Source organism: Sciurus carolinensis, chromosome 18, assembly GCF_902686445.1.
Source record: "Sciurus carolinensis chromosome 18, mSciCar1.2, whole genome shotgun sequence".
In the NCBI taxonomy this organism is placed as follows: domain Eukaryota; kingdom Metazoa; phylum Chordata; class Mammalia; order Rodentia; family Sciuridae; genus Sciurus; species Sciurus carolinensis.
In genome coordinates, this window is record NC_062230.1 from 5,500,222 (window position 1) to 5,525,181 (window position 24,960).

At 46.8% G+C, this 24,960-nt stretch overlaps 1 protein-coding gene across 1 annotated transcript; it reads left to right on the forward strand.

Moving 5' to 3' along the window:
* Positions 1–1,507: 1,507 nt before the first annotated feature.
* Bcl7b (BAF chromatin remodeling complex subunit BCL7B) lies at positions 1,508–18,749 on the forward strand. Its single transcript, XM_047534100.1, has 6 exons — positions 1,508–1,749; positions 5,246–5,321; positions 14,036–14,132; positions 15,862–16,032; positions 17,452–17,531; positions 17,747–18,749. The coding sequence occupies exons 1-6, from the start codon at positions 1,658–1,660 to the stop codon at positions 17,837–17,839; spliced, it is 609 nt and encodes a 202-aa protein (XP_047390056.1). The 5' UTR covers positions 1,508–1,657; the 3' UTR covers positions 17,840–18,749.
* The last annotated feature ends 6,211 nt before the right edge of the window (positions 18,750–24,960 follow it).

Below are 24,960 nucleotides of genomic sequence, written 5' to 3' on the forward strand. Positions count from 1 at the left end.
TCTTGCTGACTTCCTTACCATCACCTCAAGGGCAGGAGTCTCACCTTGGTGTCACCCACAGTGTTCACTGCTAGAGGGTACACAGCAGGTGCTCAGGCCATGTATGCATTCAGTTATTTTGGATCACCTAGGTTTGAGAAACTGATGTTGCCTTCGATCCTATTTCTAGAATCATCCTTTCTCTCCATGTGCTAGTTTGGCTCTTGAAGTTCTTTCTGACTTAGTCACCAGCAAGAGAACATATACTTATCAAGCTGTGACGGTTGTCAATCATGAAAGGGTGAGTCTTAATCTAAGGCTGGGTCAAGTTCACGGATAGCTAGGACCTTCTGTGGGGCACAGAGACAGAAGTTTCATTAGAGGGTCAGGTGTGGTGGTGCAGGCCTGTAATCCTAGTGACTCCAGAGGCTGGGGAAGGAAGATTGCCAAGTTCAAGGCCAAACTGGGCAATTTAGTGAGACTCTGTCTCAAAAAGAGTTAGGGATGCTCAATGGTGGAGTGCCTGGGTTCAATTCCCAGTATGGGGAAGGGAGCAGAGGAGGTTTCTCTAGAGGTGAGAAAACCAATCACTACAACCTGCTTCCTGTGTCTCCTGAAACTGCTGCTACAGGACTCTGCCCACACTATAGGCATAGTAAATACTTGCCTGCCCATAAGTGGACCAAGGGCAAAAAGCCAAGACTTGCACTGAAGATTCAACATTCGCCACATATTTGTGCACCTGCAGTGTATGTGGACACAGGCTTTACAGAAACAGCATTTACTCTTTTCGTGGTAGCTTCAAGGTCATATTCTCTAGATTAGGTTATCATAGCACCTTGTATTTCCCTTAGGCAAGCATGTATCAAAAGAAATTTTAAATACCCGTTTTCTGGTCTACACAGTCTATTTAATCAGCTCTTTGAAAACAAAAACACTGTTATCAGGGTTTGGTACAGAGCCTTCCATAAAACAGGTAGCATTTAATCAACAACTGGTGAATTTCGCAACAGCGAAGTACAATCTAAGTATGAACAAGGTAGAGCCCTAGGCTATCTGGGAAAAGCTGGAGTTTGAACTGGATGTTGGGAAAGTTGTACATTTATCAGATGAAGTGATAAGAGAATTGCAGGCGGGGAACGGGTGTGTGCCAAGGCTGGAAGTCATGCTGTATGTAGACAGGTGTGAAATTCCCTGTGGTTGGGGCACAATCATGTACCTGGGGAACAAGGGCGAGGTGCAGAAGAGGCAGGGCAGATGGTGCAGAAACTTTGTTCCATCAGGGTCAAGGGCATAAAGTAATAGTTGAAGGATCAAAGGCAGGAGGTCGGTGCCCTCGAAATCCCCTGGCGTGACTCAGGACCCCACCGGCAGCGCCTCGCACCTCGCCCTGTGCATAGCACGTGCACCCAGCTCGAAGTGCACACCCGCCGGCAAAGGGGCCCAGGGGACTACCGGGGCGCTCTAGAGGGACGCCTGGGGCGGGGCGCGCAGGCGCGCTGAGGCCTCGAGCCCCAAGGGGCGGGCGGGTGCGCGCGCTCCCTCACGCACGCGCGCACGGAGGGGGCGACGGCCGCGGTGACGCTGCTGCGGCGGCGGGCCGGCGGCGGCGCGTGAGGCGCGCGATTCCCCGTGTCTTGGGAGCAGTGTCCTGGCCCCCGCCGTTCCCGCCGCCGCCATGTCGGGCCGGTCGGTCCGGGCCGAGACCCGCAGCCGGGCCAAGGATGACATCAAGAAGGTGATGGCGGCCATCGAGAAAGTGCGGAAATGGTGAGGGGCAGGAGCCAGGGGTTCTGGCGGGATCACGGGCCCGGACCCAGAGGAACGCGGCACTGGCGGGCAGGGTGGGAGCTGAGCGGCCGGAGCTGGGGGAGGGGGCGTAGGAGAAGGCGGGAGGAGGGTGCGCTGGCGTCGGCGTGAGGTCAGAGGGCGCGCCGGACGGGGCCAATCAGCGGCTTCCTGGTTCGTGGGCCCGCCCACCTGCCGCGGCCGCGCGCGTCGTGAGGCGCTGGCGGCTTCCGGCTGCGGAGCCTGGCGCTACGCTGCGGGCTCGCATACCTGCCTGCCTGCCACCTTCCCGTCCGGCCGCCGGACGGAGTCTGCGGAGTCTCCGGGTAGACGACGCGCCGCAGGGGCTGGCGCGGGCCTCTGGTGCGGGCCCCTCTCTCCAGAGCCCCGGCCCTGACGTCGGCCGAGCGCCCGTTTTGTATGAGGAGCTTCGCCCCATTAAACTTGCAGTTCGAGGCCAGGCTGGGCAGCTTAGAGAGACCCTGTCTCGAGAGTACAAAGGGCTGCGACGTCGCTCAGGGGTCGAGCGCCCTGGGCTTACCCCGCTTACGTACCATTAAGTGAAGTCGGGCAGGCGTTCACTTTCTGCAGGAAGCCCTCCCAGCTCTGGGGATCTAGTGTGAATACCAAGTAGGTCATGGTTTTCTCGCCCGGGGGTTGGGCACACCTGTAATCCCAGCTGCTTGGGAGGCTGGAGGGTCCCAAGTTCTAGGTCAGTGTGAGCAGTTTATCAAGACCTTGCCTCAAAATGTCAAAAAAGGGCTGGGGATGAAGCTCCACGTGCAAGGTTCTGGGTTCAGTCTTTGTACCACGGAAATAACTAAATAATAACTATAGGCCATGACTTCCCTCTCCGCGTGGGGCCTCCTCGGATTTGGTGAGACCTAAGGGTGGGCACGTTGCTTTTCCTTGCCATCTTTGTGCCAACACTCCATACCATAGGACTTTCCTCTCCCGCCTGGAACTCCCAGTCTTCCTGTGGTGGATCACCCTGCTGCTTCTTTTGAGTATTACCCGTTCAGTCGCGTTTGCTGAACTTCATGTTATTCACTTCAAGTACTAGTGAGATTAAAAAAAAAACAAAAAAAAAACCAAACTTTTTAATTGTAGATGGATACAATACTGTATTTGTTTTTATGCAGTGCTCAGGATTGATCCCAGGGCTTCACATGTGCTAGGCAAGCAATCTATCATTGAGCTATGACCTTAGCCCAGAGTGATCTTTAAAAAAAAAAAAAAAAAAAAAAAATTTTTTTGTTGTAGACGGACAAAATGCCTTTATTTATTTTTTTGTGGTACTGAGGATCAAACTCAGTGCCTCACACATGCTAGGCAAGCACTCTACCACAGAGCTACAACGCAACCCCCCAGAGTGATTTTTAAAGTGTATCATAGCACCCTTCTTCCAAAGTAATGCTTCAGTGGCCTCTTATTTTATGATAAAGACCAGAGAAGGTCCTGCCTCTTTCCCAGGATGCTGGTGCCTGGCATCCTCCTCTGTCTTCTTTCCTAATTAACTTCTCGCTGAGATCCAGAGTTGTCCCCCAGAGTCAGCAACTCTTTTTTTCAACATTTTTTTCCACTTTTTTTTTTTTTAATCGGTGCATTGTAGTAATGATGGGATTTGTTGTTACATTATTCTTACACGCACACTATATAATTTGGCCAGTATCACTTCCTAGCATTACCCCATCCTTTCCCACCTCCCACCCCTTGGTCCCTTTACTGATCTCCCTTCAATGAGATTCCTCCCCACCTTTTTTTTTTTTTTTTCCCCCTTCTCTACCTGCCATATAGGAGAGAACACATATGATCCTTGACCTAGGTTTGTCAGGGTCACCTTTTGAGATTCCCAGTCTACATGAGGTCTCCTTTATAAAACTTTACACAGCTGTGTTATTTTGAACTGCAAAGCATTTATTTCCTGTGTTTGACTTTTAAACATATAAAAATGGTTACTTAGCCAGGCAGCATAGTCCTGTAGTCCCAGCTACTAGGGAGGCTGAGGCAAGAGGATCTCTTAAGCTCAGGTGTTTGAGGCTGGTGTGAGCAACATAGAAAGACTGCTTCAGAAGAGGAGGAGCTGCAGGCCCGTGATGCATCCCTGGGGCCTGCCACAGGCTCCTGGAATGGTTTGTTCAGGAATTAAGGCCAGTTTCCTAAGCCTTTGTTTTTCTTTCTGTTATGTCATAGTCTTAAGTTTTTGTGATGCCATCATTTACTGAACAGGAACAGCAGTTACTTTCGTGCCTTTTTTGTAACTTCAAATTCAGACTTGAAACTTTCAGCTGGATGCAGTGGAATAAACCTGTTTATTCAAAAGGCTGAGGCAGGAGGATCACAAGTTCCAGAACAGCCTGGGCAACTTAGGGAGACCCTGACTCAAAACAACTTTCAGAAGTTAGTTCAGGTTGTGACAAAGCAGATTCCTGAAATTGGTCCTTTTTCCCACTGATGGTAGGCACATCTTCAGGACGTTCTGAAGGTACCCTCAGTGTCTTCAGTGGTCCTTAGAAAAAACAGATTTTCTGCATTCTTATAGGAGTAATTTCTGGAACAAGGGAGTCCCCTTTATTAGGTCTCCTTTACACACATTGGCTCACAGTCCTTAAAGTATATTGAAGTATATTGAAGGTGCAAGTTCAGGAATTCAGTTTACTCTGGTTTAGTTGTGAGACTTTAATAGTGACCTAGGGAGTGACTGGGCAAGACATTCATTCCTCCTTATGTCTTTGCTTACTTTGGAGTATATAGCATCTGCCTCATCAGGGAGGATTTCTATAGAGCTTTGATCTTCAAGGTGTATTCCCTCTTTATGTCTTGACAACCCAGAATGGGAAGGGATCCTCCCATTTCCACTCCCATCACTCCCCCTCACCTCCCACCCTTGAAGCAGGAATATTTTTCTTGTGATTGTTTACCCCTTAGAGGGACTTCTGAATGGAAGACAGAGAAGAGGCACAGGCTGAGGCTAGCCTAGAGAGATTTAAGAGATTATTTCTAGGATTATCAGCCATCTTTTTAAAAATTTTAATTTAAAAATCTGTCCTTCCCATGCATGGTGGCACATGCCTATATCCAGTACACTCAGGAGGCTGAGGCTGGAAGATCACAAGTTCAAGGCCAACCTCAGCAACTTAGTAAAACCCTGTCTAAAAATAAATAAAAAGACTGAGGATGAGGCTCAGTGGTAGAGTGCCCCTGGGTTTACTCCTCTGTACTGCAAAAAAAAAAAAGTGTGTGGGAGTAGATTTCTTAAACTGATGTTTAACCTCTGAAACAGTGTCAAGCTACCGTCCATCCCTGTCATCCATACTTGATGATTTCTTGTTCCCCAAACACCACCTCGGTTTTAATTTGATAGACAAGAAATTTAGAAGGCATTTCAGAGTGAAAGAATGATCTACTGAGAAATAAAAAAGCAGAAGAGAAAATCTGTTTATTGTTTTATTAGTTCTAAGAAATGTCTTTCTTGTAGGGAGAAAAAATGGGTGACTGTGGGTGACACATCCCTTAGGATATTTAAGTGGGTTCCTGTGACAGACAGCAAGGAGGTAAGTGTGGAAGAAAATCAAAACAACAAAAAGGTACCCTTTCTCTTTCTTTGATTGCATCTTAATTACAAATGAACTGATTTGCACAAAATTGAGTAGAAGATGATACTTCAAGGTACCCTCTGTCACTGATCTATTCAAGGCCACTAACTTTTTCTCCCTTCATTCACTTACCCTGATCCATTTGACTTTTCCAGGACCTGAACAGACTACAGCCCAGGCCTGCTTCTGTGTTTGTCAGTGTAGTTTTATTGACACACAACTGTGCCAGTGACTTGTTCCTTGTTGGTATCTGCTTTTGAGTTGCAGTGGCATAGTTGTTGTAAGACCTCATGGCTCACAAAACCTAAAATGTTTATTCTCTGACTCTTTGAGGACAGTCGTGGGCTAAGTGGTAGAGTGCATACCTGCCATGCGTAGGGCCACGGGCTCCTTTCCTAGCACCACAAGAAGAAAAAAGTGTACCTACTGCTGCTCTTAGCTGATTAGCTACTCACTGTAGTGTGTGTATTATATGTATAAACGTACACCTTTCTTATTATAAAAGCCTTTCCAATTTATCTTTCCTCAGTTGATTTGGATACCTGTAAATTCTTCAAAAATACATAGCATTGTTTCATGTGTATTGTTTTCAAAATCTAAAGCAGTTTACATCTGCAAACCTTTTTTTCTTCTCTCTTCATTCAGCTTTGATCTTAAGAACTTGCCACATATCTGTAAATGTACAGAAGACTCTTGCGTTGTGTCCTCTTAATATGCACTGATCATAGCTGCACATTCCCTAGATAACAGACACCCACCTTTTTTTCCCTAAATGTTTTTTAAAAATTTCAAATGTAAAACACATATAGAAGGGGCTGGGAATGTTGCTCAGTGGGTAGAATATTTGTCTGGCATGCATGAGGTCCTGGGTTTGATCCCTAGCACTGAAAACATAAACACACACAGAAAAATATATAAAACAACTGTATAGTCCAAATAAAGAAATACAAAGCTAATGTTCTCGTAAAAACTACTTAGGTCAAAGACAGTATTACCTAGGCTGGGTGCACACACCTGTAATCCTGGCGGCTTGGGAGGGTGAGGCAGAAGAATTGCAAATTTGAGGACAGCCTCAGCAATTTAGCAAAACCCTAAGTACTTAGTGAGATCCTGTCTCTTAAAAAAATACAAAAAACGGCTGAGGATGTGGCTCAGTGGTTAAGTGTTCCTAGGTTCAATCCCTGGTACCAAAATAAATAAGTATATAATAAATAAAAAGAACTGAGGCTGTAGCTCAGTAGTAAAGTGCCTCTTAGTTTAGTCCGCCCCCCCCCCCAAAAAAAAAAAAAAGAACTGGAGGTTGGGGGTGTAGCTCAGTGCTAGGGTACTTGCCTACCATGTGTGAGGCACTGGGTTTAATCTTCCACACCACATAAAAATAAAGGAGCCAGGTGTGGTGGCACATACCTGTAATCCTAGCGACTTGGGAGGCTGAGGCAGGAGGATCTCGAGTTCAAAGCCAGCCTCAGCAATAGTGAGGTGCTAAGCAACTCAGTGAGACTCTATCTCTAAATAAAATACAAAATAGGGCTGGGGATGTGGCTGAGTGGTTGAGTACCCCTGAGTTCAATCCTGGGTACCAAACAAGAAAAGGTATTTTGTTCATATACAACTAAAAAAAAAAAAAAAAAAAAAAAAAATTTAAAAAAGGACTGGGGATATAGGTCAATGGTAGAGTTTCTCTTGGTTCAGTCCCCAGTATTGCCAAACCAAAACACTGCCAAGATCTCTGTGCCACTCTTCCCAGCAACACCCTCCCTACCCTCCAGAGGAAATCAGTCTCCTCCTGTGACTTTTCTTTGCTCTTCTCTAGTCACTTACAAACTTTTTCTTTCTGGGGGGACAAGTCAGTAATGGGGATTGAACCCAGAGGTGTTCTACCCCTGAGCTATGTCTGCCCAGTTATTTTTATTTTAAGATTGGCTGATCTCGGGGCTGGGGATATAGCTCAGTTGGTAGAGTGCCTGCCTCGCAAGCACAAGGCCCTGGGTTCAATCCCCAGCATGGCAAAAAAAAAAAGAAAAAGATTGACTGATGTCTAACTTCCTTTGCCTCGGCCTCCTGAGCAGCTGGGGTTATAGGCACATGCTGCAGCACCAGCAGAAGTGTTCAGTGCAAATGCAGATAAAATAATCACTGTTTGTAATTGATATTTTTAAATTAAGTATGGCGAGATCTCTGCCACCTTTGAGACCACAGAGATATTCTTCTGTATAATCTTCTACAAGCTAATTGTTTTGTTCCCGTTTATAACACACCTGGAATTGGTGTTTGCGTATGTGTGGAGTAGGGGCACGGTATCATTTTTCCTGTGGATACCGTTTTCCCCATTTAATAGGAGGCCATGCTGCTGCCCTCTCCCCATCCCCAGGAGTGTTCAGAGTGGGACCAGGCCCTGCTGCTCAACTTTTGTGACTCTGTCATGCCAGCAGTGCCCCTGCTGAGGACCATTGATCAGTTTTTCAAACTCACTAGTGTCTTGGTGTTCATGTATTTTAAAATCTGTTAGTTATTTTGCCTTTTTCACTCTGTTTTTGAATTATTCGCATTTTTTCCACAATATGCTCTCTTTTGCTCCTAAAACCTTTTACAGTCATCTTGTAGTTAGTTTTTGTTAGTCATTTCTTTCGTTTGCTTTGTTCTGTTGTATTAGTTCTTGTCGTTGTTATTATTTCCTTTTTTGTTTTATTGGGCTTACTCTTTTGTTCTTTCTCTAGCCTATTGGATTGAGTACTTAGCTCCTTTTAAATAGTTTTTTTTTTTTTTTTTTTTTTTTTTTTGGTACAGTTCACCCCCAGCCCTTTTTTATTTTTTATTTTGAAGACAGGGTCTCACTAAGTTGCTGAGGCTGGCCTCAAAGTTGTGGTCATCTTGCTTTAGTAGCTAGGATTATGGGCATGTGCCACTGTGCCCAGCTTTGTTGCTTAAAAAAAAATAAACATTCAGATTGAGATGCAAAAATTTATTGTATATTTCTGTGTAATAGCTATGTGCAATGAAATTGAAATAAAAAATACAAGTTCCAGTAATGTCAAATATTATCAAAAACTTAGGAATGAATTTGAAAAAAGGATCCAAAAGCCCTGTGCAGTGAGTGCAGAGTACAAAACCTCGCTGAGGGAAGTTAATGACGACATGGGGTCTCTACTGTGTTCATAGTCGTGTTCACACAAAATAACTGAGCTGGGTGCAGACTTCATTCAGCGATGAAATCATGCATCTGGTGGACCCACTTTGCTGGTAGAAAATGAGCCACTGGCCAAGGGGGAATCTGTTCTTATGTAGATTACAGTGAGAGGTGACTTGATTATTGACAGAGCGTGTGGGTGTGGGCACTCAGGAAGCAGGCTGTAAGAGTTTGGAATTTGTTCTTACTGGGCAGTGTTTTTACTTGGGGAAGAATGGAGGGTTTGGGGTCAGCATTCAGGGCTTATCTCTTTCCCCTCAGGTCCCATTGTACTGTCCCTGGGAGAGGATTTATCTGGGGAAGGATCAATGCTCTGGCTTCCTCCCAGAGACTACCATTCTAGACTTGATGGATGTCTTCTTCCCAGGGCTTGTCTTGTCCCTGGGTGATGTTGGCTTCCTTCCCACGACTGTCCTGTCACTGGGGAAGGATGCGTTGGGAAAGGATCAGTGTTTTAGAGTGTTTGACCTTCTTCCTCACTCCGTCTTCCCAGGCCAAACTATTTGGGGGTCTGTCATTTTCCGTATCTTATAGGTTAGATCCTCCATGTTCTTAAAATGTCAGTCTTTCCCTCAAGTGATTTAACTCTACCAAGTCTAATTTCTTCCTCTTTGGTGGGGGGGATGGAAAGGTAGACTCTTGTAAAAAAAATCTGGTTGTAAAATTTGTATTTAATTGCAAAGGATTTTCAATAGCCAAACTAACTGAAAAATGACAAATTTGGAGAGGTCACACAACATGACTTTAAGACTTAATACAAGGCTACAGTAATTGGATAGACGGTATTGACATAAGGGTAGATGCAGTCTATAGAATTTTAAGAGTCTAGAAATAGACTCTAGAAATTATGCCATATCTGATCACTTTGCTTTTGATAAAGGTAAGAAGGAAGTTCAGTGTGGGAGGCATACAGTTTCAACATATTGTCTGGTGCATTTGGATATGTTTTGAAAATTATTACCTTTCCTCATACTATTATTCAGAATTAATTCATAATGGATTCTAGGCCTAAATGTAAAAGTTAAAAATATCTTCCTCCTAGAAGAAAAGAGGAAACTGTCTTAACTGTCTTTGTGTTTGATAGAGATTTCTTGTGTGACACGAAAGGTATGAACTATAAAAGGTCAATCGGTTGTACTTAATCAAAATTAAACCCCTTTGCTTTTTAAAAAAATTTTGCTAGTTGTCGATGGACACAATTCCTTTATTTCATTCATTTTATGTGGTGCTGAGGAATCAAAACCAGTGCCTCACATGTGCAAGGCAAGAACTCTACCACTGAGCCACAATCCGAGCCCTCCTCCCTTTGCTTTTTAAAAGTTAAGAAAAATATTCCACTTATTTTGTTGCCTCCCACAAAATTTGACATATGAATACCAAAATGGCATTGACAGTGTCATTCAGTGGTTTTTTCCTAAGTCCCTTCTTATTGTTAGAGACAGGTCTTGGTGGATTGTCCAGCCTCACTTCTCTTCTTGATACAGCACATCTTTTGAGAGTTTTGTTAAGCTGGGCAAAGTGGTGCACACCTGTAATCCCAGGGACCCAGGTGGGAGGCTGAGGCTGGAGGATTGCAATTTCAAGGCCAGCCTCAGCAATTTAGTCAGACTATATCTCAAATGATAAAAAAAAAGCGCGAGGGATATAGCTCAATGATGAAGTGCCTCTGGGCTTAATCCCCAGTACCAGAAAAGAAAAAAAAATGTAGCTGAGGGTCTCCCTAAATTGTTGAGACTGACCTGGAACTTCAGTCCTCCTGCGTTTGCCTCCTGGGTCCCTGGGATTACAGGTGTGCACCACTGTGCCTGGCTATTTCTTAACCTCTCTCTCCTCGGTTTCATCTTGTCTTTTCCTAATGCATTCTGAGTTTATGAACCCAGTTTTCACTCATTAGGCTTTTCTCCAGTTGTGTTTACACTCATTTTATTTTTGACAATTTCCTCTGTTGGCCATATCCCCCTTACCTTCCCGAGGCTATTTACTGTTTGGCGTGGTCCTTCTGTGCCATTAGTCTGCCTGCACTGTAGGCCCTTGTGTTTGTTCTTTCGTGGTGTCGTGATCCTCCAGTGCCTGGAGTTTTTGCTCTGCACTTACCTTTTTTTGCCCTGGGACTCTGCTGCTCTAAAGAGTAACATGTGACTGTGGAAGGATGGCAGCCTCGGTCTGGCCCCCTCCTCTAAGCGAATATAGGGGAGGAGGGGAAGTGCCAACTTCCCCTTCACCCTCTGCTGTCTTCTGTTGGGAACTCCAGAACCAGTTCTAGGTTCTCTCCCAAGGAGTGCTGAGGCCACACCAACCGTGACTCCAGTTACACTCTTACCCCTAAGGGCCGGAATAAGGGCTTTCATTGGGGGGAAACAGCTTGCTCCTGCAGGAAATTCTTGTCCTTGTGGGGGCGGAGCTCGTTCTCGAGCACGTTCGTTGGGACGTCATGCTTCTTCATACATCATGTATTCAAAAAATGGTAGCTGGGCATTCGTTTGGTAGAGAATTTAGGCTTATAATAAGCAAAGTTTACTCTAGGTCACCCAAAGGGAGATGACTGCAGTTCTGGCTGGTTCCTTTGTAAGTTTCTCTAGAGGGCCTTATATGAAACAAAAACAACTTTAGCGGTCCCAGTACAGTCATTTAAAGGGACCTCACCTCCTTCCTGCAGGCTTAGGTGATTGTCCCTGACAGTGCTTATGCTGGTTGCTATGCTGGCCCCTGTGGTTCTGCAGCTGATCTTCCCTCCCGTGGTCCATGGTAGCGTGCCATCTTCTGGCACTGACCTCTTAGACTAGGAAAAATGGGAAGGATGATGATGAAATGGGTCAAGGAAAAAAATGTGAAGGAGACTAAGAAATGGGACGCTGCCGATTTGGTATAAACTTGTATAGGTCAAGTTAGTTGTGTGTTTATAGTTATAAGCTTTCAAACTCGCAAGATATTCATCCCTTTGATCAGTAAATTTTTATCTTTAGGAACTTATCTTTGGGAGATAATCATGATATGCTTGTGGTTGTTTTCTCTCTTTGTGGTACTGGGAATTGAACTGGGCTGCCTACCATTGCTGAGCTGTATCCCCAGGGGGGCCAGCCTGCCTTTTTTTTTTTTTTTTTTTTTTTTTGGGCGATAGGATCTCAAGTTGCTGAGACTGGCCTTGAACCTGTAGTCCCACCTCAGCCTCCCAGGTAGCTGGGATCTTAGGCGTCCGGCGCTTGCTTCACAGTCACTTCTGTAGCACTGCACATCGTATTGTTGTTTGTAGTGTGTAAAGACCTCCAGCAAAACTAAAGATCATCCTGTAGAGAGCTTAGTAAGTCATCTGGCACTCAGTCTTGAAAAGCCTAATGATTGGTAAAATGATGTTGTAAAAGGTTACTTCATGGTGTAGGAAATTGTATAGTGAGTCAGGGAAGAGAAGCAAGTTCTTATTCTATACTGTGCTGTTTTGTCATGCACATGTATGGGTTGTCTCTGGTTATAGAGATTTTCTGAATTCATGATTTCATGTAGTGAATACATGCTTTAGGTAAACACAGAATAAAGGTAAATGAGAGAACAAAAAAGCTCTGATAGAGCCAAATGTCGGTGTGGTTGCTAGTGTACCAAGATAGTCCCACATGCTCTTACTTTATTATTTATTTATTTTATGGTGCTGGGGATTGAACCCAGGGCCTTTGTGAGTTAGACAAGGGTTCTACACCCCAGCCTGTCTCATCCTTTTAGAAAATGGAGAAATACAATGTGGGATGGGTGTGGAGTACATACCTGTAATCCCATTCATCTGAGAGGCTTGAGGCAGGAGGGTTGCAAGTTCAAAGCCAGTTTGGGCAATTTAGTGAGACCCTGTCTCAGAATCAGATACAAAGGGCTGGGTCTGTAACTCATTGCTAGTATACTCGCCAAGCATGCTTGAGGCCCTGGATTCAATCCCCAACACCACAGATAAAAATATAAATGAAAATTTTGATTTAAAAAAAGTAAAACCAGCTGGGTGCACACCTGTAAACCCAGCAACCCTGGAGGCCGAGGCAGGAGAATTGCAAGTATGAGCCCAACCTCAGCAACTTAGTGATATCCTATTTCAAAATAAAAAAATATAAAGCAGCCACATCAATGTTTATAGCAGCTCAATTCACAATAGCTGAACTATGGAACCAACCTAGATGCCCTTCAACAGATGAATGGATAAAGAAACTGTGGTACACAATGGAATATTACTCAGTCTTAAAGAAGAATGAAATTATGGCATTTGCAAGTAAATGGATGGAACTAGAGAATATTTTGCTAAGTGAAATAAGCCAGTCCTAAAAAACCAAAGGCCAGATGTTTCCTCTGATAAGTGCATGTTGATCCATAGTGGGGAGTGGCTAGAGAAGAATGAAGGAACTTTGGATTATGCAGGGGGAGTGAGGAGAGAGGTGGGATGGTGGGGATGGAAAGGACCGTAGAATGAGATAGTCATTATTACTCTATATACATGTATGAAAAAAAATTTAAAAATTTAAAAAATACATATAAAGGACTGGGGAACATATAAAATACGTATAAAGGACGGTGGTATAGTGCCCCTGGATTCAATCTTCAGTACTCCCCCACCCTCCAAAATGGTAGGAACTGTTAAATTTGAGACTACCCAGATTTAAGCTCTGGGCTGTTGGAATGCTCTCACTTGCAAACAGTCGGATTGAGTAGGTTCTTCATCCTGGGCTTTTTCTTGCATGCTAGCACTTAGCTTCCTGCTGCGTCCCCTACTCAAGCACCCTGCATCCTGCTTGAAGGAAACGGTGCTCCCGAGTGAAGGCAGGCTCGAGGTGAACATTTTGAATCCATGAGCGTGATCAGTGAGCACCAGAGCCAGCAGGGGCCCGGTCCTGTGCTGCCTGCGTTCCATATATAGTGACCCCTATAGGTGAGAGCCATTCTTCTCTCACTTTTTTTCCTGCTGTGCTATTAAAGCAGGAATCTACTCAAATGCCATTTGTGTTTCTCACTCATCCACACCAGGAAGGGTTGGGTGGAGCAGCTTTTTTGGGGGGGATGCTTTACCACTGAGCCACTCCTCACCCCTTTTTTATATTTTGAGACAGGGCCTCGCTGAGTTGCTTAGGGCCTCACTAAGATGCTGAGGCTGGCTTTGAACTCACGATCTTCCTGCCTCAGCCTCCGGAGTTGCTGGGATTACAGGTGTGTGTCATCAGTCTAGGCTGGTTGGAGCATCTTGGTCAGGACAGAAGAAGAGAACCATAGGGGGTACCTGCCTCTCACTTTTGATTTAGGTTTATTTACGCTGTAAGGTTTGTCTCACGGGTACACATGCCGAGGCTCGAGAAGTGCCTTGCCCAGGCTTCTGTTTTCCCTGGCTCCTTGGGTGCTCACCTCTCTGGTTATTCCTATTCAGTCCTAATCCCGACCTCTCTAGGCTCCCAGGTCATACCTTCTTCCTTTCCACAGGGCTCTGGCATGGTCCTGTCATATTCTTCTTTTTCTCCTTTTGTAGAAAGAAAAATCAAAGTCGAACAGTTCAGCAGCCCGGGAACCTAATGGCTTTCCTTCTGATGCCTCAGCCAATTCCTCTCTCCTCCTCGAGTTCCAGGGTGAGTTGCATCTGCATGTCTTCCTTGCACGAAATAGAAAACATAGGTGAACAAGAACAAGAAGAGCGCTACATACCATTTCTGCACCCGTGGCTTTGCTTGGGTTTCGTTGGCATGTCACCCAAGTCTTCATTTAAATCGCAAGGAACCCTGTGACATAGGAAGCTGGGAATTGGAGAGCCGAGGTCTGGTGCTAAAGTTGCTTACAGGCTCCTGTTGGGCCTGGTTTCTGGGCGTGTGTATCTTACGATGGCGCCTTAGTGGGTTACCCAAGCCAGCCCTGCCTGTGCCGGTGGTCCTCGCCTTCTTATGCCCTTGATGCCTGTGGGCCAGCCCTTGTTGACAGAGTCCTCTCACTTCATTTCTCACTTCCATCCTTTCATCAGTCTGTGATCCAGACCAGACAGTGTTGTAGTCCCTAAACTGATGCTCAGAGAGAGCGCCTGTGGAGTCTCTCAGGGGACAGAGCTTCAGTCTTCATAATAACAAGCCCCTTCCAGTTTAGTATGGAGGATAACCGTCTCTGCAGGAGACTTTCTCTGAAACTAGACCTGGCGCCAACTCCCCCTATGGTTATCCCGCCCACCCTTCTTCACCTGACCAGTCAGCATAAATGAGGAGGATGATCTAGGCAAGGGTCCTCACAGCAACTGCAAAGCTCTGGGAGGTGGAGGATTCCGTTTCCTCAGCCTGGCCACCTCTGTGGGCTGCAGGGTGCACAGGGACCAACAGTAGCATCAGGGGAAGGTGGGCATTTCCTCTGGGGAGCCAGGGAGGTGAGGGGAGGAAGGCGCAGCACTTGAGGCTCGTAGCATAGGCACCTTGAGTGGAGCCATTCTTGGTCAGCATCAGCTGGCTGGAGCCAAGGGTGGGAGTGGAGGCAGAGCAGGCAGTGAGGCCAGAGAGCGGAAAGGACTTTGGGTGTTGTGGCAGAACTGTCTCTCATCTGCCCTAAGAAGCAGTGGGGTGTGAAATTATTCTTCAGGTAGCAGTGATCCATCCACGGTCTGGGAAGATCACATAGGCAGGGGTGCGAGTACATGAGACCAAAGGCAGAAAGGTAGGAAGGTGGCTGTCACAGAAGGCCATGCCACAGGTAGAGAGGCCTGGAGAAAGCAGCAGGAAAGGAAGGAGCAAGCACACGTGACCTCAGAGAGGAGATGACATCTGATTTGGTGGTGATTCTGTCTTCAGACAAACCTCCCAGTGGTGGATCCTCATCTGTGGGGTAGTCAGGTGTCTGAAGGGCCTGAATGACCATCTCTAGACGCCACTCAAGAGTGTCAGACAGGTCGTACCATTTTCTGTGAAGTGTGAAAGATTGGGAAGCACTGACCATGGGCGTGCCTGTAGTATCTGTTCTGTTGGACAGTGAGAAAATAGCAGGTCCAAGTTGTAAGTGGTGGCAGTAAAGAAGCCAGCCATTAAATGAGCATAACCTGACCTTCCCAAAGTGTAAATGCTGCATGAACTTAAAGAGTTTTGCTATGTCTGGTGCTTATGGTAAATGTCATGAAATAGAAAACACTTAAGATAATCAACTAGGCCGCAAAGAATCTGCTGCATAGAAACCCATGTAGGTCCACCTTTTCAGGAGTGTCCTCATCAGTGATCACTGTCCCATGGTGTCCATGGCTGCTTACAGAGGTGCCAGGTCCTAAGCTCTGAACTGAGCTCTGCTTGAGGAAAATGTCCAGCCCAGTTGTTGCCTTTGCTGTTTGGTTTTCAGACGAAAACAGCAACCAGAGTTCTGTGTCCGATGTCTATCAACTCAAGGTGGATAGCAGCACCAACTCGAGCCCAAGTCCGCAGCAGAGCGAGTCCCTGAGTCCAGCACACACCTCTGACTTCCGCACTGACGACTCCCAGCCCCCTACTCTGGGCCAGGAGATCCTCGAGGGTGAGTTGTGGTGACCCAGGATGAGCATCAGGGATGGGCCTTGCCTCTAGACTTGAGGCTTCTCTTCTTTGGATTAGAGGTTCGAGAAACCCAGGGCAGGGGTGCACACCTGTTATCTAGCCACTTGAGAGACTGAGGCAGGAGGATTGAAAGTTTCAACGCCTAGTACTGTTTAAAAAAAAAAATTTAGAGCATGAAGCTCAGAGTCTGGCAGCATCCAGCTGTTTGGTAACCATTCAGGAGGTTTTTTTTGTTTGTTTGGGTGTTTTTGTTTTTATTTTGGGTTTTTTGGTTTTTTTTTTTTGTACTTGGGATTGAACTCAGGTGCATTCGACCACTGAGCCACATCCTCAGGCTTATTTTGTATATTATTTAGAGACCACCTCACTGAGTTGCTTAGGGCCTTGCTTTTCCTGAGGCTGGCTTTGAACTTACGATCCTGCCTCAGCCTCCTGAGCCTCTGGGATTACAGGTGTGTGCCACTGTGCCTGACTCTGCTCAGGATATTTTGAGGAAAGACTGCATTTCATCCAATGAAGAAAAGAGGGAGTACAGTTGCACGCTGGACTCTGTGGAGGGCCTTTGTGCATTTGATTTCTGGCATGATCCTCTCAAAAACCTAGCTAGAGGGGCTGTGACTGTCGCTCAGTGGTAGAACACTTGTCGTGAATGTGTGAGGCACTGGGTTTGATCCTCAGCACTGCATAAAAATACAATATTGTGTCCATCTGCTACTAAAAACATTAAAAACAACAACAAAACCACCTTGCAAGATAGCAGCTGCTGTCTCCACTTTACAGGTGAGGAAATGGAGGCTAGAAAGGTTGAGTTGGTGTGCAGGAGCACAGAGCTGGAAATGGAGTCCTGGGTGTCAGCTTAGATCTCCCAGTGTCAGAGCGCCTGCTCTTCACCCTGTCCTGCTAACAGCATGTAGGCAGCTGTGTGTCTCCGGCCCTCGTCAGCTCCCGTTCTATGGCCCCGTAGCAGCAGGCCTTTCCTCAGTGGAAAGGGCCAAGTGCAGCTGTACTCACCTGTGCTTCCTGCTTGCCTGTGTGCTCTAGCTCCTCCCATGTGTTCTTTTACCTGGCCCCAGGACAGCCCTCGTAAGACCAGCCTGGGAGGCTGAGTTAGGGCTGATGTTGGGTTGATGTTGCATCTGGAGGGTGGCGGGATGGGCCGCTCTGTTGGTTGCAGCTGTCTTAGGGGCTAGGCTCCCCGGCCAGCAGTGGTGGTGGCCCTCTAGATGCAGCCACGCTTTACTACCCCCATGAGACCTGGCCCAGTGAGGCTCTAACCTTCCATTCCCAGGCCAGGGTCCATCCCTCACCTCCACCTGCATCATGGGAAAGCTTCCCCAGCTTGAGGCCAAGGTGCCCTCTGAGCTCTGCCAACCTTGGGCTGACCTTGCTGCTCTTTCAGAGCCCTCCCTGCCTGCCTCCGAAGTTGCCGATGAACCTCCCACCCTCACGAAGGAAGAGCCAGTCCCACTAGAGACGCAGGTAAGGCTGCCCTTTGCCTTTCCATATTTCTCAGGAAAAAAGTAAAGATGGTGACCCGCAGCTGGGAGGCTAGCCTGGCATAAGCTGTGGAGGGAAGGGTGCAGAGGCAGCCGGGGAGCTGGGCAAGAGGCTGGTCACCTGCCAGGAGGTCGAGGTGGGTGCTGGGGTTGTGCAGGTTGGTGGGCAGGTCTGCACTGTGTTCTTGCTGCTCCTAGATCGCGGAGGCAGAGGAAGGCTCGAGCGCCCCGCCCCTGAAGCGCTTCTGTGTGGACCGGCCCCCGGTGCCGCAGACAGCCTCCGAAAGCTAGCACGACTCGGCGCCCTGCCTCCTGGCCCCTGCCTCTATTTATTATTGCATTCTGGTTCTGGCCATGCTGTGTTGCTGGGGTAAGGGCAAGCCCGGGGTCCGGAGTCTGCACTTGGGAGCCTCAGGGCTGGAAGGCCAGCATAGGACTGGGGGTCGCAGCACCATCTTCCCGTCCCTGGCACCTGTGTCTGTTTGCTCTGAGAAGAGGAGCATTCTTGTCGTTTTGCACCCCAAGTAGGCTGGAGCATCAGCCATCCAAGGTTCATCTGTCACCTCGAGGTAGCGTTTTCTGCTCCAGAACCTCTGGACTGAGCTGCTGGCGCTTCTGTGAGGAGAAAGAGATGTGGAAGGCACCCTCTGGAGAGGAGAATGCCTAAGGTTACTTGAACTTGAACGGAGACTGTAGATTCATGGACTTTCCCCCAGGCCTGGGGTCCTGTAGGCTGCTGTTGGAGAAGGACTGGGTAGAGACATGGAGGGCAGGAAAGAGGAAGGGCTTTTCTCCACGTTGGGCAGAAGGTCTGTATACATTTCCTGCCTCTCCTGGGCTCTCTAGCTGCTGACAGTCCTGTGCCCCTCCAGAACCGTCCTCTGCCCCAACACGCACACGTGCGCACAACGCACACAGGCTCACAGCTTTGTGCCGTCTGTCCCATCCCAGCATCCCCTGCCTCCAGCCCACGCTCCGCCCGGCGAGGATCTGCGGTCTGACAGCAGCACCCAGCCCTCAGTGCTTCAGCTCACACTTTCTAGGAAGCTCCCTTTTCTTTGAAATCTGCATGTTTAATTGAACTTTGTGATTTTATTTTTTGTTTCCAAAAAGTTTAAGAAAATGGAAATGGGCAACAGCAAGTGAAGACATATTTTAGCACTGAATAGAATATTTTTAAAATTAAACTATTTGAAATACGTCTCGTTGAAATCTGCTCATTCTTGTAGGTTGTGGGGGCAGGGCTGGTGGCATGGTGACCAGGTGCTGTGCTGGCTTTGTCCAGGGTTCTGCTTCCAGGGCGTACCTTCTGAGAGAAAGACCTCAAGGCTCTCTTCAGAATTAGTGTATGGTGTGAATTATACTTTTGTCCCTGTGCACACTGAATACAACCAGTGGATGTATTGGCTACACGCACGTAGGAGGGTTCATGAGTTCATTATTTTACCATTTTAATTGTAAAGAAGCCATGCACAGTGGTGCACACCTGTAATTGCAGTGACTTGGGAGGCTGAGGCTGGAAGATCACATGTTCAAAGCCAGCCTCAGCAACTTAGTGAGGCCCCAAGTAACTTAGTAAGATCCTGTCTAAAAAAAAAAAAATAACAAAAAACTGGCGATGTGGCTCTCATCAGGCACCCCTGGGTTCAATCCCCAGTACAAAAGAAAAAAGAAAGGACAAGAGGGACAAGGTGGTATAGATGCCTAGTCAGTCTCACATAGTCCCCTACCATACATAAGCGAGGAGGAGGAGGAGAAGAGAAACCAGCAAAGCAAAAGCAGACCCTGTCTCTAAATAAAATACAAAATAGGGCTGGGGACATGGTTCAGAGGTCAAGTGCCCCCTGAGTTGATTCTCCAGTACCCCCTGCAAAAAAGCGCAAGGGAGAGGCTGGGGCTAGGACTTAGTGGTAGGGTGAGAACAAGAGTGAGTGAGTTCTTTTAAATTGTTTACACTAACAAAGGGGCATCACAGATCCTGAAACGTGTGTGGTACCTGAAGTAAGGTTTTGTGTGTGTGTTGGTGGGGCTGAACCTAGGGCTTTGCACATGCTTGACAGGCACACGACCGCTGAGCTGTAACTCAGCCCAAGATTGTCTTAATGTGTCTAAACAAATGAAAGTATTGAAAATTGAAAGTATAATGAATGAGACCATAAAAAAATGATCAGGCAGATGTGAGAAGGAACCTATAGAGTTTCTATGACTGAAAGAGTGTTAGGGAAATCAAATGTCGGAAATGGATAAGTAGGAGAGAAAAATAGCAAGGGGAGTCAGCAGTTGGCATTCGTGGAGACTTTGTGACCGGATGCTGGAGCTGGGAACAGGAAGACAGGAATCCCGCCCGGCAGGCCAGTCACCTGGGTAAGGCAATGGACCCTGTGTGGGAGCAGATCAGACGTAGTGTCCAGCAGATGGAGCCCACTAGGAACACGCAGGAGGATGAAGGAGCCTGGAAACCCTTCTCTTCACTGACTTCCACGCTCACCACCACGTTGTTGAAATTCAGGCTGGTGGCCTCCGCCATCGTCTTGGAGTTGGTAAGGAGGATGAGAAGAAAGAAGGCAAAGTCAAGGGCTGAGCATAGATCTTCATGGACACCGAGCCAGTTCCCTGGGGCAGCAGCAGGCCTCATCCTCGGTGCACACGGCGACCACACGAGCCTGCCTCACACTGTAGATGGACAGCGGGTGGGCTTTGCACAAGACAGCCGGAGCCTGGAGAGGGCGAACACACGTGTTCCGGCTGGACAGAGCCTTTTGGAGGTGATCAGGCCACTGAGGCCCCTTCTAAGGAGGCTTCCAACCATTCTGCCTGTGCCATCTGAGGCCACAGCCTTCCCTCCTGGTCAGTGCAGCACAAAGGCGCCACCTTAGAAGCAGAGAGCAGCCCTTAGCCAAGGAAAATAATCAAAGCTGCCAGCACCTCCACCTTGGCCTTCCCAGCCTCCTTCCCTCCACAACTGTTCTTTATAAATGTCTGTTCTTTATAAATCAACCTCCAGTGTTTGTGTCTGGTACTGTGGGTTATGCCCAGGGTGCTCTACCACTGAGCTACGTCCCCAGTCCTTTTTACTTTTATTTTGAGACAGGGTCTCACTAAGTTGCCCAAGCTGGCCTTGACCCTGTGGTCCTCCCCCATGGCCTCCTGAGTGTTTGGGTGAACCACTGCACCCAGTCATCCTGTTTTAGAGTCTCTGTGGCTCTAGCTTTGGCCAGTTAGAATCCCTCTGTGCTGACACCTGCGCTCTTTAGACATTTCCCCTTGTTTGAGCAGTTCCTTACTTTGGGGTACAAGATGTTCAGAGACACACTCTGGACTCTGCCAGCCCGGTTCATTCTCCCAGGGAGCTCTGGATCCTTTCAGCAGGGAACATTTAGCAACCTAAATAAACCTAGACTTTGCGAATGAAGGAAGTAACAGGAAGTAGACTGAGGACAGATTGTGGAGCTCTGTGCAGCTCAGGGCAGGGCTTGGTTTTACTCCATTGGCCTGAGCCACCACCGGAAGTTGCAAACAGGAGTGGTGGGATACTGTGGAGAGGAAGAAGTGGAGATGGGGGAGCAACCAGAAAGATCATCGCTTGGTGTGTCTGTACTTACTGAGAGGAGAGTTATAGTTCCATCAGCCTGGAATAGAGCAGTGATAATAAAGAAAAAAATAAACTGAAAAAAGATGCAAGCAATACAGGAAACCAAATAAAGAAAGTGTGATCAGTCCACCATGTGAATCATCTGTGAGTCACATGTAATCATATGTTTATACACTGCCCATTTGCTAACTGATCATAATATAATTTGGGGGATATATTTGTATACATGTGTGGTGTTTGGGGGAGAATATAAGAGATGCCAAAAGACAAAATAACATTTATTCATGAAGCAGGAAGACCTCCCTCCCACAAAACAGAATGAAAGCTCTCATTGGACAAGAGCAACTCTGGGCATGGTGGCACATGCCTGTGATCTCAGTGATGTGAGAGGCTGAGACAGGAGAATCACAAGTTTGAGGCCAGCCTCAGCTATTTAGCAAGACCCTGTCTCAAAATAAAAAGGGCTGGGGATGTAGCTCAGTGGCAAAGGACCCTGGATTAGATCCCCAGTACCAACAGGGAAAAAAGAAAGAAAGAACCTCCTTTGGGCAAAAGCAGAACACTGATTTATAAGGTAGGTATGAGAAAACAATAACAGGGGAAAAAAAAGCTGATTGATTAACATCAGGTTACTTCTTTGTGAGGGTTAAAGCAGAAGGGACTTCCTTTTTACTTTGACTCAGGTAGACTGAAATATCTGTTTCCAGGAAAAACTGGTCAAATTTGCAACTTAGCTGCTTTTTCAAGTTTGGAAATGGGGTGACTCCATTCTGGCTTGGGCTGGTCTGTTGGGGTCTAGTGAAGAAGCTCGGTGTGGAACAATAGCCTCCCACTTTTTGTTTCACAGAGGACTAAGTCCTCATTGTCCGTGGAAAAAAATTCAACAATATTTGAAAATGGAAACTGGGCTGGGTATGTATAGCCCACTGGTAGAGTGCATGCTTGGCTCTGGGTTCTCTTCCCCAGCACTGCAAAACAAATATATAAAATGTAAAACCCAGAAGCTGAAAAATAGCAAAATATTTGTTATTTAGAAACGTGGAGGCATGATGTCCACACTTGTAATCCCAGCAGTTTGGGAGGCTGAGGCAGGAGGATCACAAGTTCGAGGCCAACCTCAGCAACTTTGTGAGACTGTCTCAAAAAATAAAAAGGGCTGGGGATGTAGCTGAGTAGTAAAGTGCCCCTGGGTTCAATTCAATCCCCAGTACCAAAAACAAAAAAAGGAAGAAATGCAGAGGTACATATCAGAGGAAATAGCTTAATGAGTTAAAAATGGAAGCCTGGTGGAGCAGGAAGTAGGCAGGGGAGATTGCTTCCGGACTGCTTTATGTAGAAGTATTTAATATTTTCTTGAACTACATTTATGTGTCTTTTTGGAACTATGTATATTTACCACAACTAATACATCATTTTAACACAATTTAGAACATATTAAAGCAAAACTGGCATGGTGGCCCATGCCTATAATCCCAGCCATTTGAGAGGCTGAGGCAGGAGGATCAAAAATTCAAGGCCAGCCTGGGCAACTTAGCAAGAACCTATTGCAAAATGCAAATTTAAAAAGGGATAGGGATGTAGTCAGTGGTGGAGCACCACTGACTTCAATCCCCAATACCATTAAAAAAAAAAAATTAGAGCAGTTATTGCAGTATAACAAAGGCCTTTGAAAATAGGAGGGACCCAGTTGGGATGGAAGGGGAAAGAGTTTAAGATTTTAAGCAGGTAACTCTGACAGTTCCTGGTTGACCCGTGGCTGCAGAACAGAGGAGAGGTGGAGGCTGAGACTTCAGACTTGACAGGAAGGTGGGCAATCAGTAGAAATAAAACCCACCCAGATAGAGCAGAAGATGGAGGCCAGGGAGATAAAACTGTGGGTCCAGATGTTCTGAGTCTGAGGAACCAACAGGACAGGCAAGAAAGGACCAGGCCAAGCTGGAACCGCCTGAGCAAGGGTTCGAGACAGGACAGTATCCTAGAGCACAAGTCCCGTGCCCACACCATGGCATGGAACTGCCAAGTGGGGAAACACACTGTGGTCTCTAGAGAGCCATCCTTGCAGCCATCAGCCACCACTGACCTAAGACCAGAGGGAGGAGGTCTGGAGCAGACACCTGGAAATCACTGATTTTTTTTTTTCTCTTGGGTAGCCAGGATTGAACCCAGGGGCACTCACCACTGAGCCACATCCTCGGTCCCATTTTGTACTTTATTTAGAGACGGATCCACTGGGTTGCTTAGCACTTCACTTTTGCTGAGGCTGGTTTTGAATCCCCGATCCTCTTGCCTCAGCCTCCCGAGCCACTGGGATTACAGGTGTGTGCCACTGTGCCCAGCTGGAAACTGCCAATTTTAATCTCTGCCCTTTATTACTAATTAGTTCAGTCAAATGTTGGGGGAGAAAACACATGGAAGCATTATTTAAAAATCATGATTTAAAAAACCCCTTGCAGGGCCTGGTGCAATCTCAGCAACTCAGGAGCTGAGGCAGGAGGATCAAAAGTTCAAAAACAAACAAACAAACAAAAGTTCAAGACCATTCAAAGCTGGGTTCAGTAACTTAGCAAGACCCTAAGAAACTTGGCGACACCCTTTCTCTAAATAAAATATAAAAAGGGCTGGGGATGTGCCTCTGGGTTCAATCCCCAAGTACCCAAAAAATTTAAAAATAAAAAGTAAAAAAAATTAAATGAAAAACCCCTTGAGAGTTCAGGGAAGTGGGCTGTGGGCTGCAGGCAGTGGGTAGGAAGGAGCCCAGTGAATTCTGGGAATTGGGAGGACGTGATCCTCTTGGGGTTTACAGGGAGTCAGGAGTCTTAAAACCCAGATGGTTTTGCTGGCACCTGGAGTCAATGAAAGTTTTAGAACAAGAAATTGATAGTTCTTTGTTGTTTTGTTTGTTACTGGGGACTGAACCCACAGGCTTGTAACCCACTTGGGCTATAATCCCACCCCCTTGTATTTTTCATTTAGAGACATGGTCTTGCTTGGTTGCTGAGGCTGGCCTAGAACTAGCCATCCTCCTGCCTCAGCCTCCAGAATCACTGTGATCATAGGCGTGTCCCCTCCTTTAGATACTCACTGGTGGTTCCTAGGGCTGCAGCTGATGGGTTCTGCTCACAAAGCCACACCCTCTACTTCCATTTTCCTAGAATTTTCAGAGGTGTTCCGGACAGCTTCCCAGTGTGCCTGGAGCTCACCCCTGGCTTTCACGTGTTTAGATCCCTACCTCACCAACACTGGAGCTGGATTTCAGTCCACGGGACTTCCAAGTGCTAAGCAGACTTTGACGTCTAGATGTCCCCTTCTTGTGTGCCATGGATTGTGTTTTGTTTTGCTGTTTGCTTTTGCTACTAGACACGTACTCTGCCACTGAGTTACACCCCCAGCCTAGATACAGTGTTGAAACAAAGATTTTCAATAATTTGCTTTCTAACATTTATAGAGTCCTTACTCTGCATGAAGTCTGTGGTTGGGTATCTGTTCCTGCTTTAGTTCTATCCTGTCATTGTCTCCACTAATCTTGTTCCACTGAAACCCTCAGTATCACTGCCACCCAACTGCGATTCCATTCTAAGTGGTCACTCCAGTCCAACCAGCACGGTGCCAGGATGACCACTTCCTCTGCCACTCTCCACATCTCATATTTTTCTTTCTTTGGTAAGGGAGAGGTCAAAGTCCAGTGGTCCATTTTCAGAATACAGCCTTAATTGGATCAAACTGTAGTAATTTTAATTATAGTCCTTCACTTTGCCCACCCCAATTTTAAAATTAGCTAATCAGGTATATTGTACCCCGAGCTCCTCCAACAGGGCAAAGG

Coding starts and splice junctions, on each gene's coding strand:
- Bcl7b (XM_047534100.1), top strand. CDS start 1,658: ATGTCGGGCCGGTCGGTCCGGGCCGAGACCCGCAGCCGGGCCAAGGAT. Junction 1,750..5,245: donor ATCGAGAAAGTGCGGAAATG/GTGAGGGGCAGG, acceptor TCTTTCTTGTAG/GGAGAAAAAATGGGTGACTG. Junction 17,532..17,746: donor CAGTCCCACTAGAGACGCAG/GTAAGGCTGCCC, acceptor TGCTGCTCCTAG/ATCGCGGAGGCAGAGGAAGG.